The 21,160-nt window shown below is 21.8% G+C and overlaps 1 protein-coding gene across 2 annotated transcripts; it reads right to left on the bottom strand.

The window, feature by feature from the left end:
* Positions 1–1,606: 1,606 nt before the first annotated feature.
* On the bottom strand, positions 1,607–19,708 carry LOC126899652 (serine/threonine-protein kinase D1). 2 transcript variants are annotated; one of them, XM_050674712.1, is made up of 17 exons: positions 19,509–19,708; positions 19,093–19,259; positions 18,471–18,609; positions 17,564–17,704; positions 17,208–17,371; positions 16,865–17,114; positions 15,907–16,073; positions 15,765–15,832; positions 15,572–15,698; positions 15,381–15,516; positions 14,985–15,155; positions 5,002–5,121; positions 4,662–4,930; positions 3,500–3,683; positions 3,081–3,263; positions 2,461–2,546; positions 1,607–1,955 (listed from the first exon to the last, which is right to left on the bottom strand). In XM_050674712.1, exons 2-17 carry the CDS (start codon positions 19,216–19,218, stop codon positions 1,833–1,835), a joined length of 2,454 nt encoding a protein of 817 aa, XP_050530669.1. In that variant the 5' UTR covers positions 19,219–19,259; positions 19,509–19,708; the 3' UTR covers positions 1,607–1,832. The 2 variants fall into 2 exon arrangements, with proteins under 2 accessions (XP_050530669.1, XP_050530668.1); XM_050674711.1 differs by having other exon boundaries at positions 14,985–15,167.
* Positions 19,709–21,160: the final 1,452 nt, after the last annotated feature.

Here is a 21,160-nt window from a genome sequence, read left to right on the forward strand (position 1 = left end):
AATTGAACAATTATTAATAAGTAATATTTTTAAAAATCAATTAAAACTAAATTTTAAAATTCAAACAAGTAGAAATTTTAAGTATGAATTTTATGTATTGCAATAATTCACATTATACAGTTAATTTTTTGTATCTAAAAATGATCACTGTAAAACTATCTAATAGATTTATTATAATTTTTTTGTTTACTAATTATTATTAAATGAATTTTTTTTTATTGTTTTACTGACAAAAGATACATTTTTAAAGTATTATTTACACCATAGGATAAATTTACAAAAGATATATTTATAAAAAGCATAGTTAAAAAAAAATTATAAATAATAGTTAACATTAACAATTTTGTTAAAAATTAAATTTTAATTTCACTTTCAAATAAAAAATTATACAAAAAATAAAACAAATTAATATGACATGATTAAATAAATATTATAAGTATACAAATAAAATTGAACAAATAAATTACATAATACTGTTTGTTTTATATTTAATAGTTTTTTTTTAATAATAAGAAATATTTTATAAAAAAACACTACACAACATATTTTTGAGCCAAACAATATTTTAGTTAATTTTGAATGTAATTTTGTCCCTGATTCCGAATATGACCTTAAAATTTTTAGAACGATTCTAGTTTATAAGATGACCGCTAATTAATGATTATTAGATATATTACTCAATAAGAAAAAATTTTTTTAAAAAATTATATAAGTTATGCTATATTTATATTTAATTTTAAAATTATACAGAATTTTTATCAAAATACAGTGATAATATTAAAATAGTTGTGCAGTGTAGTACAGATATATAATAAAAAGATTATTTACAAAAAAAATTGTATAATTATCAATATTTATTATATTGTCAAAATTAAAATCCTTATCTTCTATATCAATACCATAGAAGTTTTATACTTATGAATAGTAATATTTAATTAATTTGGCCAGGATATTTTCCTACAAATATATCTTATTATTCTACACTATTTATATGAAGTACAAATTTACTTTTATTATTTTTTTAGAATTGAAATAGCATTTAAAAATATTTCAAAAGGTTAAATTATTTTCATAATTTTCATAACATAAATTATTATTTATACCCATTTTATTATAAAATTGTATTGAACTAAATTTAAATTTTGAATGATAAATATTGTAGTACAAAAAGTAATTAATAGATAGGAATAAATTAAATAATCAAAATTTAATACCCAAATTTTGAGTTTTTTAATAAACTAAACATATATAATGGTAACCCTATGAATTTTTTGAGGAAAAATTTTTTGACCAAAGTACAACATGTTACAAATAGTATCCATCAATGGACAAATCTGAATTAATTTTTACAGAATTTTTTAAATTCCTAAAATAGTATCTTAATTTTTGTTATAAAATATTAATTTTTCATTATAAAATAAATAAATAAAAATAATGTTAATGTAAAATTAGTTCAATGTAAAAAAAAAATCAAAACTTTATGCACACATATTCAAAATATGTATAATCAAAGCTTCCAAAAATCATTATATAATATTTTTGTGACTTGTCTACAAGGATTTTATATACTTTGATTTGAAAAATATATAGAAGTAAAATTCTTAAAAAAAACTTCCAATTAACATTAGCATAAAATTTTTTTTAGAAATCAGTAATTAAATTAGAGTACATATTACAGTACATCCGAACAAAATAATATTCACTACTCTTAAATGTTTATATTGCACTTAACTTTAATCTTTTCAAAATAATTTTTTTATACAATTTGATAAAATAAAAACTACATGGTAGACATTTTTAAAAATGTTCAGGAAGTATCAATGTTGATAATATTATAAAAATCTTGTATGCCTTTGGTATGATTCCCAGCGAGCATCATCTGATTCATGAGTTAAATATCTCAAAGTCCCTGTTGAAACTTCTAATTCTCTTAAATCACACCATGTTTGATAATCCTAAGTTAAATACAAAAACTAAATGAGGTGTTATATTATTATTTAATTATTAAATATATTATGGAATTATACTTTAATGTACTCAGAATTTTCAATAAAAATATAGAAAATTGTATTATCTTTAAATTGAACACAAACCTAATAGTATAAACTATTAAGTGAAGGTTAAAACCCCTTTAGATAATGATCCTTATATATATTGGTATTTTTAAAGTATTTGAAAACTAAAAAAAATTAATTTTAACTTTTTATATTTATATTTATAGTCAAATTATTGCATAAAATTTGTGATAATTAACATTATTTCAGTGAAAATCTATGAACTTTTCTTTCAAATAATAACAAATATAAAAAACATACTTGATATAATTCTGAATACATTATTCAGTTTAAAAAATGTTCTCAAAACATATAAGTATTCCATTTTTTAAAATGTTGAACATAATTAAAAATAAAATAGTTAAAATGGTCAAATAATGGAATGTTAAATTAAGACAAATTTTACCTGTAACCAAATATGTGCTAAGGATTTATCAACTGTAAATCGTTTTCTTTGTTTTACTTGTAATAAATTGGCAATTAAGTCTATTGCTGAAAGATAAAAAAATCAATCAATAAATAAATTTATAACTCACAATATTAAATTTTATAATAGTTCTAAAATTAGTAGCACAATTATGATATTCAGAGTATAATGTGATACATACAAATTTATTCAAGTAGCAAAATTATTATATGTGACCTCTACAGTTTTGTCCAATTTTTTTTTATATTACAACACATAATAAAATTATATAACTTATAAAGTAGTTTAAGTTATATAAAATTATATAGTCAATTATCAATTAATATAAAACTATGCAATGAAATCATAATTAAAATAAATTTAATTTTATTGTTTTAATATTGTAAAACTATTGTATAGTATTCATAATTTGACATTAGATAATGGATGATAAAAGTATGTATCAAGAGATAAAATTCTGCCCCCCATAAAATTTAGAAATTTTAGAAAAATTAAAATTGTGTTTAATTTACATTATTGTATTTACAATATTAAAACAATTAAGAAATCATCAGAAAAATAATCTACATTGAAATTTCAAAAGACTAGTTAGAATATACCATCATGAGAAATTTCTTTCCAAGGATTTCTTGGATACATAAATGCAGCATTTTGAATTTGATCATTTATATCTTCATCTTCATTAAATGGAAAAGTTCCACTTAAACTAACATATACAATAACTCCAACACTCCACATATCTAAAGATCTATTATATCCTTTATTTCGTAATACTTCAGGAGCTAAAATAAAATAATTAAACAGAGTAGTTTAAATATCCATAAAAAATTTTAATTTTAGAGTAAACATTAAATAAACGTTTACTCTACACCACCTAAACATTAATTCTTGGTAGTTATAAACATTGCTGTTATAAATAACCACTTGGCAAATAATATCATTTAGTAACCACTCAGATAAAGTAACTGAAAATAATCTTTGGTACTATTTGATCTTATGTTTTATGTTAAAACCTTACCTAAATATGCTGGAGTACCAACAACAGATCGTCGAAAAGATTTTTCTCCAATTATCCGAGCAAATCCAAAATCACATAATTTAACTTGTGGAAAATCTGAGTTTGAGCTTAGAAGTACATTTTCTGGTTTTAAATCACAATGAACTATGTTTTTGCTATGCAAATGTTTAAGTGCAATAAGAATCTAAAAAATTTTTTAGTCACAATGTATACTTACAGAAAAAATTATATTAAAACGTTAGAATGAATAAGCTTAATACTTGAGTTAATTATTAATTTTAATGTTTGCTATATTTTTCTAGTTTGATATTATATCTATATATGAGGATTAAACTTCAAAGGGTATCTTGACAGAACTATTATTATTATTGAAATCAGCCATCCAAAAAATAAAGTGAACTAGTAATGTAACAGTTGAATGAAATTCAAAATTCACATTGGTTCATTAATAAGTGATTAAATAATAATTTTTAATTTCAAAGTATTTTGATAAAAAAAATTAACAAAATAGTTATTTAAATATAAGAAAGTAATTTCAATTTTTTTTTCTTTTTTGGTATGCATAGATATTATAAAGACCACTATGTAGGGTGAGACCTTTTATTTGAATGTTGAGAGGTTTATGTCAGATAAGTTGTACCTTGGTAGTCAACCTGATAACACAGAATTTTAGGTATACAAATGTATACTTCATGTACTACAAACTAAAACTCTGTTTAAATATGAATAAAATATAAAATAACAAAACTCAATATTAATTCATTTAATTATAAAAATCAGAGGGTCTTTTTAAAAAAAAAACGTAAATTTGCAATTATTTTTAAAGAACATCTATGATAACCAAGTAATAAACTATAAATAAATTCTTACAAAGAAAATAGATTTTACTACAAATAATGTTTAAATGAAATATATATTATGCATTATTATCAAAATAAAACCAATCCTCATTTAAAATTTATTTTTTGTAATAAATAAGCATAAAATATTTATACAAACTTAAAATTAAATTCGTACTGCTATTTTATATTTTTTATGTGTTAAAATATTATCTATAACTTGATAAATGCTAAATTTTCTTCAATTGTTGAAACTTACACTAATTTTAACTCTGAATTATATAGTACTAGGTATAGTATGAACTATAATAATAAAAACATACTTGAGTAATTAAAAATTTAGTAATACGTTCTGAAAGTCGACCACATTCACTAGACAATATCATTTCTAACATATCACCCCTTAATTTTTCCATCACAACAAATATACGTTCAACAGTTTCAAACATACAGTCCAAATTCACAACACCAGGATGTTCAAGTTTGCCAAGTATAGCCACTTCATTTTTTAATGCTGCTTCTTGTTTAGTAGGGAATCTTAATTTATCAATTACTTTGATTGCTACTGATTTACCAGATTTCCTATGTTTTCCTAAAATGAAAAATTATTTATAGCTTATATTTAAAACTAACAAAATAATTTAAATTTCATTTCAATGATACCTCCATAAACTATACCAAATTGACCAGAGCCTAACACTTCATCAGGAAATATTTGATATAATTGACTCATGTCAGCAATATTTTGTTGTTGTTCATTAGCTTCAATAACAGACCGCGAATCTGTAAAATTAATAAAAAATTCAAACTACTTAATTGTCACTTTTTTTTTTGTGTGTGTGTGAAAATAAAATTAGAATAAAAATATAAAATTTAATTTAATTTAAAAAATGTCTATAAAAATGTATTGGCAAAAACTCTGTTTAATATTTTTAGCTTTTATATTTCTACTTCTTTTTGAAGTTTAAATTTAAAAATTGTACAGACATGAAAAGATTATCTTGGTAACTGTAAATGTTTTACGAAAAAAAAAAAATTTATTATAAAAATTATATTTTTAATATCAATGCTATAGTCTTATAATTTCATCTACAGATTGTTAAGTATATATAATTATAAAAACAGAATTATTAAAAAAATAAAAATCATTAAAAATTTTACAAATTATAGTACACAATTAGTAAATAAAACTATGAAAAAATTGTAAGAATGATAGTAAAAAATATATAAACATGCTTACAACAATATTTCCACAATTTTTTATAGACACTACTCAAAATAATAATTTTTCCCAACTATAAGAAATTTTCTTTTTAAAATAATAGTATAAAATACATTAAGAAAAATTTGAATTAAAATGTCATAAAAAATTTGTTTAAATAAGTATTTGTTGACTGTTTACACAAGTACACAGATTTTATTTTTCTAAAAAAATACTAATAATCAAGTGGATTTATGAAACATTAAAAATTAAAAACATTTAAAATAAACAATATTCTCGAGAATGTATTATACACACATTTTATGTTTGACACATAATTTTATCTAGAAATTAAGATTTTTTACAAAATCAGTCAATTTTATCATTAAAAAAAAATAATTTTTTCTTATGAAAAATAAAGTTTAAACATAACAAATAATAATAACAATAATAATAATAAAATGTATTGAGTAAATATATACAGAGTGCTTCCTTAATAACGCCTCACTCAATTACTTCAAAAATATATGGCAAAATAAAAATTTTCTACCTAATTTTCATTCATATTATTTTTAATAAAGTATTTAATTCTATGCCCTTCTCTTGCTACTTAAAATTAGATAAACTTTAATTAAGCAAATAGTATCTTATAAATTTGAATGGAATTTGCATTGGAAATTAATCTAATTGAGACAATAACTTTTCAAACCATTATTACAGGAGTTATTCGCGCTTCATCCTTGCTCTATATTTTAAAATGATAATACTTTGTCGAAATACTAATTGAAAAAGTTTTTATCAACCAGTCATTTTTTAACTAGATCATTTTCTAAAATATATTATCACAGTTAAATTTATGTATTAATATTTAATTAACTAAAGATAATTCATTTTTGTGAGGCAAGAGATGATATAACTAAATATTTTAATGAAAATAATAAAGCATAGGAAGATATGAAACTGTGATAGAAAAAAGTTTTATTTTACTACATATTTTTTTTAAGAAAATCGAGTGAAGTAATTAATGAATCACTTTGTATATACAGAATGGTAAACAATGTTTTGACAAATATAATAACTAGATTTAATGAATATTTTGCATTACTCTTTTTTTAATATTTCCTATAGTTTTAGAATATGTTAAAAACATATTATTTATTATTTGATTCTAATAAAATAAGTAATAGAAAAAATAAATACAATTTTTTTTTTTTCGAAATTTCAAAATAACCATCATGTTATGCTCATTCCTTACAAAAAAATTTTCTGTGTCGATAACAACTAAGGGTGCAATCACGTAAAGTCATATATAAAGTTATTATCTAAATGCCAGTGTGTTGGATAGAAGAAGTTTAAGCATTCAAAAATAGAAATTTATCCTATTATTAAATATAAAAAGAAAATGAAGAAAGTTTCTTCTTTATTGTTCCTCATTTCAATCTTTAAACAATTTCTAGTGTTTTGTTAAATCCAAAACCAGTATAAATAATATACTGACATAATTAAAAAAAATAAAATTCTTGGAAGCAATGCTTACAAGTTAAATTAATTTATTATGAATTAAAATCATTGTAATTGTTTACAATTATCATAAGCAATTTAATCAGTGTAGCATACAAATTTTTTTTTTTTCAAGGTCATTACAATGAAATTTTCTGAATTTGTTTACAAGACCTTAACACATAGTTAACCTCAACTGTCACAATATTTACAATAAAACTTTGTTTGCTTGCACCAGCTTTACAAATTGCCAGTTGTGTAGTTAAGATTATTTATACTAACACTAGAAATTTTTGGGTCCAGGTAGAGATACCAATTCTTTATAATAAGTAATTTTAATCTGAAGACACTGATTGTTTAAATATAACAAAAAACCAGTGCGTGTTACGAGTACGCGCAGATGAAGTGAAGCTTCTTTCATTTAACTGATAAAAGTTATAGGTTTATAATGGAAGAAAAAAAAAATTTTTATTTTCAATTGAAAATTTATTTCTTATTCTATTGTTGCGAAAGATTTTATTACTAAAATAATAAATGCAAGTTTTTGATAAGACATTATGAAGAAATCGTGTGAAAATTGCCTCTAATTGTTTTTTTATAACTTTTTTATGCACATTTAAAATTAAACTATTTAATTCATATTAAATAACATCACTTTAATTTTTGAAAATACAGTACTAAATTATAATATAAAATATAATTTATTACTTACTATCATTATTTATCAATAAAAGTATATATAGATATTATTTATTATTTTTATTTACATTAATATATAGAGTGTTCAGTAAGTAAAGAAACGGGTTTCTATTGTTCTTATTGTTTGTAACAATCTATTTGTACTTACTGAATACCTGTATGGTAATAATTAAATTTATAGCCATTATATTTATTTATATTATATATATATATATTTAATTATTTACTTATATAATTTAATGAAATATCTATAAATTTAACTAATTATATATATTAATAATGAAAAATAAAATAATTATCAGTTATTTTATATCCTTTCATTTCTCGAACTTAACTTGTTACAGAAAGTGGTGGACCTCTTAAACATGTTAGGGAATCAAACATGGTTTTCTTAGCTAGACCAATGATAGATGAGACAGAAATTAAGGCCGGCTTATATTAGAGACCAGACAACACTAACGAGAAAATCACTATAATTGTCAATAATTATAGATAATATTTATTATTTACATAAATTATTTATTTACCTATAAAAATAATTAAGAATGAATAAAAATTTATATAATAAATTATATTTTATATCATTATTTAATTTTATTTATTTATATATTTACATTAATTAAAATATAAATAAATACTATAATTTATGTGTACTTTTTATATTAATTAATATAATTATAAAAATAAATAGATTTAATTACATTAAAGTTTAAAATATATATGTAAAACATTATTTTCAAAATTAAAGTATTGTTGTTTAAAATGTATTAATTTATTTAATTAACAGGTATGAAATTGTGAATTTTTGTCAAAACTTGTTTATTAAATTATTTATATAATTTTAGCGAATTATTTGAAATCAAGTAATTTAATTTAATTCACTTAATGATAAATTATAAATTTATATGCATATGTTATAAATTATTGTTTAAAAAGTAATATATTAATTTAAAATATTTATTTATATTATTACAATAAGTTGTAAATAATCAAAGAATGTAGAAGTAGAAGTATGGAAAATAATAGGCGATGTGGGCATAAGATGGTTTAAGGATCCTTTTAATAAAATCTCACTAGAAGAGAAAATGCCAAAAGATTGAAGGAATAGTATTGTGGTGCCATATGGGGACATACAGGAGTGTGAAAATTATAGAGGCATGAAGCTTATGAGTCATAGTATGAAGATTTGGAAAAAGGTAATAGATAAGAGATTAAGTAATTACACATTGGTTTCTAAATACCCATTTAGATTTATAAAGACACAAGATCACCAAAACAAAGTTCTCTTATTAAAAATACAAAATAATTATGGCATATAATCTACTTATTGTACAGATTTTTAAGTAATGCCTACACACAGCTCCCCCATTGTAATTATCCAATGGAAATAGAAAACTTTAGCTTCCAAGATTACACTAGAAATTACTAGACTATCATCTCTGACTATAAAAAGCTATTTTTCTATTTAAAAATCAGTTCTTTTAGCAACTTCAAAATACATAAAATCTACGACATTTTACTCAAGATTTTCACTCCATGGGACTTATAATTAATTCTTCAATAAAAACATTATTTAAAAGTCATTTTTTTCAAAATTAATTTGTACTTAGAATATTTTTCAATTTAAAAACACATTCTTTTTTTAAAGTTTTTGGACACTTAGAAATTTTAAAGTAAATTTTTGTTTGGCGGATCTTCTAATTTAAGTTTATTTATTTATTAAATAATGTTTTATTAATTTTTCCTTATTATGGAAATTAACATAAATTCAAATTTTAAACATTAAAGCTTTTTTTAATTATTTTATTTTAATAGTAAATCTATTTGTCTTAGAATTGTACAAATATGCAATAGTGTCATTTTTCTTGTGAAATTACAGAAGTTTTCAGCCAATTCTTAATTTTGATATATAATTACTCTAAGTTTTTTTTCTTTTATACATTCTCTTTTTTGTAATTATTTGTCACAAAATGAACTAATTTAACCTCGTTTAAGTCTTTAGACTATTTTCATTTTTATGAAACCAATTTTCTTTCAATATTTCTGTACTATTATCATCAAATTCATTTAATTTTTTTCTAGTTAATTTTACCTTTATCCTTTTTTTTTTTTTTTGGTTTATTACAGTCATTTTGGTTAAATGTCAAAAAAAACAACTGAAATCATGAAATAAGCAAAATTTAAATAGAACATCGTTTTAAGCACCAAAAAATACATAAACTATTTTTTTTTTTTTTTTAACTCTCAAATAAATGTGTTACAAAATAATTGTGAAAATATAAAATTAAATATTTGCCACAAAAAAAATTGATAGTTTTAAATTCCTCGCTAAATTTTTTATCTTTTGGGAGAAATTTGTAACTATGAGTTGAATAAAAAAAATAGTTACAATGAAATTTAAACTTTTTTTTTGAAAATTGACTTCCAAAATTAAATTTAAAGGTCTATAAAAAATATTAAACTTGACAGATAAGTCTCGAATTTTATATAGCTTCTTTTAAATATAATCTAATATTAGATTAAATAATCCACCTAAATATTTAACAAAACCGGTCATTAAAAATGTATCATAAATCATGTGGAAAAAAGAAGCACAATATGGGATTAGAATCTGCAACCCAAGGTGTCATAGACACAAACCTTACACAGTGCACTTAGGTTGATAATGTGATGTGTGGCTTAGGGAAATACAATACAGTGTCATATTGTAGATAGCAGAAAATTGTTCATATTTTGTTGTCATGTATTTGAAAAAAAACCTAATTAAACATTAAAAAAATGTAACATACCTTATTTTACTAATAAATTTTTTTTTCAGTAAAAATTTTCAATTATAGTTTATAAAATATTAACAGAACAAGGCCTTATTTAAGGTGCTATCAGTAGAAAATCAGTCATCTGCTAAATATCTTAGAAAATTAATCTACAATATGGCAGGTAAAGAAATTAAATATATAATTATATATCTTTTCTCTTAATTTATTACCATTTATTTCTATAATATTAAAACTTATACCATTATGTTTGTGTGTTTGTTCAATTTTGAAATGAAACTTTCTAACCATACTAGTACAACATTATGTATCATAGGATCAGTTATTAATTGATGGTGAATAAACAATGCATACTGATAAATCTTTTAAAAAAGATATTATAAGTAAAAAGACTTACAAGTTCCAATACATAATTTTTTCACCAAATTTTGTTTGTAGTTGTAATGTGTATATTTCAAATTTTACTTTTCAGGCTAAAAAAAAAGGTTTATTGAATTTAATTTGTTCAAAGATATTTAAATATTTTTAAATTTATATTTACACAGTTGATAAAGTGTAGCTATGATATAGTGATGGCATATTTCAATGGATGCAAAAGCTAATTAGTGATAAAATACAAATTTTTAACCCCATTTTTCAAGCTTTACAAAATAGGCAAAACAATTAACACAATTAAAAAAGTTTAATAATTGAGTTAAATATAATATACCTAATAAATTTTTTATGATTCTTAAATTAAGAATTTACTGAAAAAATAATACATACAGAAGTTTAGCAATTTTTGAAGTGCAGATATTAGACAAATTTTTTCTAGTCAATGTAAATGTATTAAATGATGTTATAAAAAGGATCCTATTAACATTTTAAATATCACACACTCCATACATCTATTAGAAATTATTATTCAAGACAATTATAATCTTAATGGCTCACATAAATTAATAATGTGTATCAGAGTTTTGTAACGCAAGGGAAGCAAAGCTTCTTAACGAAAGTTTGAATAAGTAATTATTATTATTATTAACTATATATATTATATTTATTATTAATATATTAAGCATTAAGAACATAACAATGTAATTTTTAATGAAATATAAATGTAAATAGGTACATACTCCATTTAAACAAATGTAGTATCAAATATTTCAAAATAACAGCTTTATAGAGAAACATTGTTATTAAAAAACTAAGTTGATAGCTAATTAAATAATACGTATAAATATAATATGATCTATTTACAATAACTTGTATCTGACGTTTGATAAATTTTTCAGAATAGTTTAAAAATAATTGATATATTGATTTATTTATACAATTTTGACTCACACTACAAACAATTTTTTTTTCACAATATTTATTTTGAATAACTAATTATTGAATTTAAAAGCAGATATTTGTTACTACTAAATTGATATTTTAGAGGGAAATTTATCAAAATATTTTAAGTAACCTATATAAAATTTAATTCCTCTTGAAAACATGAATTCAATGATACTAAAATTCTATTATTTAAAAAAATGTTAGATACTTATTATTTTTAAATCAGTAATGATATTTAATATAATGTAATAATGTTTTAAAACAGTCATTATTAAGACATTTCAAATTTCGAGTGTTTTTTGAAGGTCTAAATTTGATTCAAAATGTTTTTTATGCTGAAAATTAATCTTTATTCTCATAAAATTGTATAAATGTACAATAGTATCATTTTTCTAGTGAAATTACAGAATTTTTCAGCCAATTCTTAATTTTGATATATAATTACTCTAAGTCTTTTTTCTTTTATGCATTCTCCTTTTTGTAATTATTTGTTACAAAATGCACTAATTTAACCTCGTTTAAGGCTTTAGACTGTTTTCATTTTTATTAAACCAATTTTCTTTCAATATTTCTGTACTATTATCATCAATTTCATTTAATTTTTTAAAGGATTTTCTTCTAGTTAATTTTACCTTTATCCTTTTTCTTTTTGGTTTATTACAGTCATTTTGGTTAAATGTCAAAAAAAAACAACTGAAATCATGAAATAAGCAAAATTTAAATACACCATCAGATTTAGCACCAAAAAATTTGTAACTATGAGTTGAATAAAAAAAATAGTTACAATGAAATTTAAACTTTTTTTTTGAAAATTGACTTCCAAAATTAAATTTAAACATCTATAAAAAATATTAAACTTGACAGATAAGTCTCGAATTTTATATAGCTTCTTTTAAATATAATCTAATATTAGATTAAATAATCCACCTAAATATTTAACAAAACCGGTCATAAAAAGTGTATCATAAATCATGTGGAAAAAATAAGCACAATATGGGATTAGAATCTGCACCAAAGGTATCATAGAGACAAACTTTACAACTACAATTTAAATAAACTTTTCGTTTATTTAAGTATAAAAGCTCATACAAATTTAATAAACTAGTTAATTTTTCAATGAAATAAAAATAATATTGATAATTTTTGTATGTAAATAATATTGATTATTTTTGGTTTCAAATTTTTCTTAATTTATTAATCATAAAAAAATTTTCTTGTTCATTCCTTATACTTTATAAAGGTGTTAACTATATTTTTTCAAATGAAAATACATATAATTAACTAGCTTATTTATTAAGTATTGATCCAATTAAGAAAATTACTGGTCAATAACAAATTTTAAACCACTTTTTTCGAAATTATTGACATTTTTATACCTATATGGGAGGATAAGTACAAGCAGGAAATGACTAGTGATAAAAATAACAAAAACTGAATCTCATATTCTACCATCTCAAATCTAATAACTTCAATAATTTTTCATTATAATTGCTTATACCACATTAAATTTATTAACAAATTTAATATACACAAGATATTATAATATTAGACAGATTTAATATTATTATGTGTAACAGAGCCAGATTAAAAGAGTAAGTCAAAAGGAGCAGCTGTCTCTGCTAATTGTTTGCAGAAGAAAACGAAAAATCATAAAGTTTTTAAATATATTATAAATTAAGGAAGAATTATTATTATTAATAATTGTTGAAAAAAATACTTAATAAAATATAATGGTAATATTTAACTCACAATAGGTATATATTGTTTAGTATACAAAAACTAATAGAAGACATGAAATAGAATATATGTATAAAAAAATGAACAGACCTGAATTATCATTTATGATAGTTCTATAAACCCCACCCTACTACTGTTCTATAGTAACTTATTCACGTATATCATTAATTTGAATTTGTATACAAAGTTTTTCAATACTAAAGAATGTATCATGTATATTGTGATAATGGCATATTTATCAAATATATTAAGAATTCTTTTGTTAATAAACTATGTATATAACTTGAATTGTGAATCAATTCAAATCATCTTTTTAATTTGTATAAACGCAATTTGGGGTTCTGATCATTTACTTGCCATTTAAAGAGCAAAATTTATTTGTTGTTAATTATAAATTAATTTTTTTTTTTTAAGATTTAACTCAATAAAATAAAATCTAGCTGGCAGTTTTCATTTGACATGTGCTTGAGCGTAACAAATACATAGACATATTTTTATTTACTACCCATACAAACATACGTTAAGAAGCTTCGTTTTAAATAAGTTGTATAATTATATGTTGATTTATAGAAAATACAATAATCTAAAAGATTGTAATTAAAGAGGAGACCTTTTTTCGAAAGTTGAATATTAATAAGTTAATAAATTACTTATATAACTAATAGTTATTAGTTATAAGTATTGAGTGAAGCTGACGTAAGACATATAAATGTGATTTCTTGTATAGCAATTTAATTAAGACTGTAAATTAAACATATATTTATACTTAAGTAACATTTTGCAAAAACCGCAATAAGCAGTTAAAATGAGATATTATCTGCTAAGATTAAAATTTTTTGTAATTATTATGATAAATTGTGATGCCACTATTTAATAGTAAATGTATAGTAACTAAAATATTGATATTTGTGGAACAGCCATCCAAAATCTTATTTTTCAATAAATTTAATTGGAATATCATGAAACATGAAAGTTTACAGTTTTATAATTATTTAGAATTTCCTACAATTAAGCTAAAAAAACAGATGTGTGCCAATGCAGTTAAATAAATTTAAAAGTATAGGTACTACAATCTTGTGACCAAATATAAATAAATTATAAGAGTGTGAAACTTTCAATTTTACTAATAGTTTGCTCATATTTTAATATATTTTTCATGTTATTCATTCTACATGCAGTTTATATTCGAATTTGTTAACAATAAAAATATTATCTACTTAAGTGTAATTACACTATTACATGTTTCTAAATGATAACAAACTGATTAAAGATAACATAATGTGCACATAATTGTTGATTGGTTAGTAGACATAAACTTTTAGTATAACACACAAAACACAAACATAATAATATTATTAAAGCTAAAGTGTTAGATATAACATTTTGGCAATTAAATAAATTCATTAGAAACTTACGTGTTGTATTAGAAGATACAGGCATTAATGCTAGGCGAATAGCGTTTTCCCAATTTTTGTCTTCTTTATTACTATGCTCTTCTACAGACAATCCAATCTTAGAACTATACACTTTACCACCAACATAATAATCAAGATTGGTTGTTTTCAGTTCAAAACAATGCATGGGTCCTATTTTGATAACTTGATGATTAATATAATAAAATAAAATAAAAATTATCTACTTTGATGATATTTTAGAACTTTTAGTATTAAAGAACTAAATTATTATTATTAACTAAAATAACATATTATTATTATTAATGATATACAAAGTATAAAAAATAATAAAGAATAAGGAAAAATAATGATTCTTATTGGACCTTATTAATTAAGTAAGTGTATAATTTATATTACCTGAATCTCTAGGAGTTTTTGCAATATCAACACTTAATATTTCAGATAGCGGTATTTCTTTAAAATACTTAGATGTTTTATCATTAATAAATAAAGTGATAAGTTTCGAATCTAATCTCCAATAATGAAACTTCCTCTGTAAATATTATTTAATTCAATTTACTCAAACCTTGAAATAATATTATACTAACTTGATTATCTTTGTTAGTAAAATGAACAAGCCATCCTTCTTTGATAACTTTACAACCACCTCGCCTTTTAGTATGTTTAATTGATTGAACTATGCGCATCAATGGAATGTTATTACTAGGTGATGAGCTAAAGCCAAATTTAGAAAAATTCATTATTATAAAGTTAAAAAACATATCTTATAGTTCATAATACCCAATACAGTTTGAATCTTCTTGAGTGTTATTTAAAGTGTTATCGGTATAGTACGAGGTATTCATCTCCTTAAAAAACATTTCATAAATATAACAAATCATATTTAACATAATAAAAAATGAACTAAAAATAGTCTACATACTATAGGGTTAGAAGGGCTTAGACCATTACATGGGTTTTCCAAAGTTAATGTTTCCATACTTTGAATAGTACGAGGTGGAGAAGGATTATTTTCACTATCACTATCACCATCGTCATCACCTCTACAACCAGATCCTTCATGTTCTGATTCACTACCAACACCGCTTTCTTTTTAAAAACAAAATAAATTAAGGCATAAGTATATATTACATTTATATTAGAAACCAAATACAGTAGATAAATTTAATATAAATCTAATTAAATAAAAATTGAATTCTTAACATTAAATTAGTTAATAAATTTTAAATATCAAATAATGAATATTCAAAATTTTGCCACACATACTTCTAGATCGAAATTATTTTAATTAAACCACAGCATTATATCTTCTTCTATTTCCTCTCTTTAATCCCAACTACTTGGGATAAAGACAAGTAGTCGGCCAATATATTTTACAGCATTGTAATATATATTTAGTAAAATGTTTGGTTTTCAAAGACATAATCACATTATAATAATAAAAAGTAATTATTAACTTAATAAAATGATTTATAAATAGTTTATAAAACAATATTTATTACTGATTTAAAAATATGAAAACAATGAAACTCCATAGAAGATTATTGAAAATTTAAATCCATTTTGCTAGAGATATAAACCTAGTATGAAATCTTAATCTTTTAAATACTGGATCAAAAGTTGTTATAGACCAGTCAATCTCTTAATTAAATAATTTTCTTATTTTTATTCTAATTAAACATATATGTTTCCATTTAAAAAACTTAAGTTGATACTACTTTATAAGGGAGATAACTAATTTTTTTTTTTTGAAAATTGTAGAAAATAGAATACTATTAATTTCTGGAAAGAAAAAATTATAATGTTTTATATTTTTAAATATTTTGCGTGAAGTATAGTTAATTAGTCACCTTGTATTTAGATATTAAAAAGTTCTATACCATTTAAATCTACTGGATATTCGCTTATACAATCCTTTGGAACAAATTCCATACATTTTTTGTGAACATTATAATGACAATCTTTACATTGAACACCTTGTTTATAAATTCCTTTTAGCAATTTTTTACAATGCTGACAAATTGTTGGCCTAGTATATGTATGTATAACAAATGTATGAGGTATTTTAACTGGTGATGGTGAACGACTTTTACTTTTTACCGGAACATTTAATAAATTTCCACTGGTAACCTGGTTGTAATATGAACACATTAAGTAAATTAACTAATAGAATTACACATATGACGCTAAAATTAAATTTCTAGAATTAAATATCAAACAAACCGATTCGTCAGATAAAGCAGAAGATAATGAAATACTTGATGGACTTCGAGGAGCACCAGATAAATTTGTACTACTTGTTTTATGTTTATTTCTATTTCGACTTCCTCCTCCACAATCATTTAATAATTTTACCACACACCTTTTATGATAATTCAAATTACAACCTATAATAAATAAAAATATATAATTATTTTAGGATTTAAATAGTTATTATATTTATAAAACATAATATAAAGTCCAAAAGAGATATAAAACAAATTTTATATATTTAAAAAAAAAAAAAGTTCTTACCAAAAATTTTAATTAAAAATACACTTTATTTCTATTTTTAACTAATACATTTCATAAAATACTACCTGAACATTTTAATCCTTGTCTCACAATACCAAACAACATTTGACCACAATAATCACAAAAAGTTGGTGTTTTATATGAATGAACAATTAAAGTGTGTGGTTTTATGTTAGATGGTTCATATTCATCTGGCAATATTTGACCTGAAAGTTTATAAACAAATAATTTTAATCCAAGAGGATAAGTATACTTAAATAAGAATAAACTATAGGCACTAATTTGTAAGAAAAATTAGGTTAAAAGTTAAAATAGTAGTGCTGTGATGTAAAATATGACAATATAAATTGAAGATGTACAATTAAAGAAAAGTATCAACTAAAATTGTAATTTTTATTCCATTACTATTAATCTTTTTTAAATTTAATAAAAGTCAAGTGCAATCAGGATTTAGGATAATAGTTGAGATATTTATCAAATAAAAAATTTGTCATATTTTTGCAAAACTTACATGATACTTCTATGGTACTTGTCATAAATATTGACACTGAAAATTTTATTTTGATGCCTGCTCTATTCAAATAGTTAGAGCAATTTAAAAAAACTATCATATCCACCAAAAATTACATGATTAAAAACTTTATAATCCAATTACTCATAAAAGAACAGTCGTAGGAACGTCTTTTATCAAATGTATAGTACATAAAAAAAACCTTAAATTTAATTTAATTATGAATAATGTATTTTGTAATCTTTTACCATATTATTAAGCTAAGTTGGTTCAATAGGAACGGAAAAATTGTGTATAAAGATACACAAAAAGAAAACATGACAGATTAAAACCAATAGCTTCTTAGTTATGTAAAAAAGCTAATTAACTTTAATGTAGTAACTGATATATTGTTATTATAATTAGTAATTATACATTTATTAATATTTAAATTATAATTTAGTTTAAATATAATTATTTACCTGATAAAACTATTTCTATGATAGTATCATCATTAATATCAATAACATTATGAACAGGAATTAATATTTGATCACAGCTATAGTTATGGCGGAATAACATTATTCTTTCGGCTAATCGAGTTAGGCCATGATCGGCACACTGAAAAATATTAAATAATTTTCATAACCTATATTTTACACATTGAATAAAAAAATTAAAGACATTTAATAATTATATACAACAACTAATCAAATCTAACTATTAAAATAATATTTATAACATGCATCATAAAGAATATACACATATGGTAATAATTAATTAACAAATTTTTTTTAAATATTCTCAAATTTTTAGACGTATTATTAACAATTAACTAAAAATGATCCAAGTATTATAAAACTTAACTTGACAAAAAAATGGTATAATTATTTAATTTTCAAATTATAATTTAGATTTTATATTTAAAATTATGATATATGAATTTTATAATCATAAAATATGATTACATTTCAAGTATTATCTTAAAATTAAATATTAACACTATATAATTTACGGTTGAATTTTTAAAAAGTTAATTTTTTTCATTTAACTCAACAAATATTGTTTTTAAATAAAGTACTAAATACTATTAAATATACATACTTTCATGTTAACAAAATCACAAGCTGCTTCTTTCAAAGTTCTCAGAGTGAAACAGGAAGAATTCAATGTGATTGTATCACGAATTAGTCCAAGTTGCAAAAAGAATGTAACCTCTTTATCTTCCATATCATGTGTTGTATAATAAGTAGCAGACAAATAATTTAACACTAAAAAATTCAAATATAATAAACAAACTATTTAATTAAGGAATTGAAAAGTTTATGGATAATTTTTTAATTAAGTTATATATTTTAAACACTTAAAGTCCATAAAAAGGTTTAAGTGGGTCAAAATTTTAAGTAGTCAAAACAAAAACCTCATACATAGTTTATGTAATTATTTTAAGTTTAAGTTGTATGATTGATTATATTTTTAATCGAATAATAGACAATAGTTTTATTACTGCTATAGCTTACCTTTAACAGGAAAATAGTCCGTGTTAAATCAACACGGTAATTAGTACACGACATAACGGCACAGTTTAACGTTTGCACTAGGGCTACTTTACTAAATTCCACACCGAGAAAAACACTTATGTCTAATTAATGTACAAAATACATTACACATCTACCTACTTCATGAACAACTTTCACCAGGCCGTGAATCAATGCTATCAAATTGTTTATGTGATAACGCGCGAACATTAACAATGATAACACTCTTTCGCGAAACGAGAACATTGACGTCACCAAAAAAAGAAAACTTACATTATCATTATTGTTATCATGTAACTAGTAATATTGTTGTTATATCTAGTAGTAATTCTTGATATATTGTATTTATACAATATACAATAAATTTACACTTAATCAATTTCAAGCAGACGCGGTTACAAGGGGGTGATTATGGAAGTAATGGTCCTCCCCAAAATTAGAAGTATTTTCGAAAAAAGGTCTCCTCTTTGAAAAATAGTTCTCACTTTAATAGTAATGATTAAATGGCTTTACCTCCTAAAAAACTTTTTTTAGAATCGCGCCTAATTCCAAGGCTTTGCAAGTTGACACATTTTTTTAAATCGTTAAGGTCAAGTTAATTTTGAATATAGAACATTAAGTTAACTTATGTATATTTCTGACTTAGTTAAGTTAAAAAACAAAATTAAATTTTGTTGTTACATTATTATAATGTACTTGAAATTAATACGTTATTTAGGTTAAAAAGTAACTATTAATAAGTAACTTAATAAAAAGGGAATGAATTACCTAATATTGTTTTAATTTTCTAACGCGTTAATGTACAGCCTTGAGTGAATTTGCTATATAATTTCTCTAAATTATTAACAAATTTAGAATTAAATTTAGATTTAAGAATTACGGTCTTCTTTATTGTTATTATCTACATAAGTAAATGTTAAAAGATCTAGTTAAGTTATTTCACGTCCTTTATAAGCCTTGATTTGTATTTATATGGTTGATCAAAAGGCGATGGTTTGGTTCAAATTAAAAATTTTATACAATTATGTTATGAACTAAAATCAGTAGGTACTAATTTTTGATAATGTAGCGACATTGTTTTAGTGAAGTTTAAATTCAAATAATTCATTATCTCTCAAGTAAATTTTGAATTATTGTTTTCTTCATTAAGTTATTAGAAATTTCGTGAATACATTATGACAACTGATAGACATACTTTATAAATTGATATTTTAATAGAAGATTGATAAATTAGACAATTTATTCAAAAATTTCGACCAAAACTGAGTTTAGTCATAACAAAAAATTTGTTTTCAAAACCTACTTAATATATCTGTTTGTAATGACAAATTATTGTGCACATGCTTTATCGAATCTTTAAACTCAAAACTTTGTAGCAATTATGAAAATTAAAGCTTTTAATATATCCAACATTTTTTTAAAATAACCAGCTAATGTAATAAAATATGATAAAACAAAAAAAACGGTAGCACAGTGGAGTTGTGGCATAGTATGGATGTGACATAGTTGGGACAAGTATAGATAATATCTGACAGTGATTAAAATCATATCATGAGAAACGCTTCGATGTAAATCTGTAGATAGTGTTTAATTTTAAGAAATTGGTGGATTATTCCAAAAGCAAAATTAACTAC

Source organism: Daktulosphaira vitifoliae, unplaced genomic scaffold (genome assembly GCF_025091365.1).
Source record: "Daktulosphaira vitifoliae isolate Bord-2020 unplaced genomic scaffold, ASM2509136v1 Scaffold_2, whole genome shotgun sequence".
In the NCBI taxonomy this organism is placed as follows: domain Eukaryota; kingdom Metazoa; phylum Arthropoda; class Insecta; order Hemiptera; family Phylloxeridae; genus Daktulosphaira; species Daktulosphaira vitifoliae.

Bases quoted from the DNA above. Each gene is read 5' to 3' on its own strand.
- LOC126899652 (XM_050674711.1), bottom strand. From the start codon at position 19,218: ATGGAAGATAAAGAGGTTACATTCTTTTTGCAACTTGGACTAATTCGT. The intron at 18,610-19,092 runs GTATGTATATTT...AATATTTTTCAG, and splicing joins GTGATTTTGTTAACATGAAA to TGTGCCGATCATGGCCTAAC. The intron at 15,168-15,380 runs GTAATATAAATT...TTAATCATCAAG, and splicing joins AAAAACTCCTAGAGATTCAG to TTATCAAAATAGGACCCATG.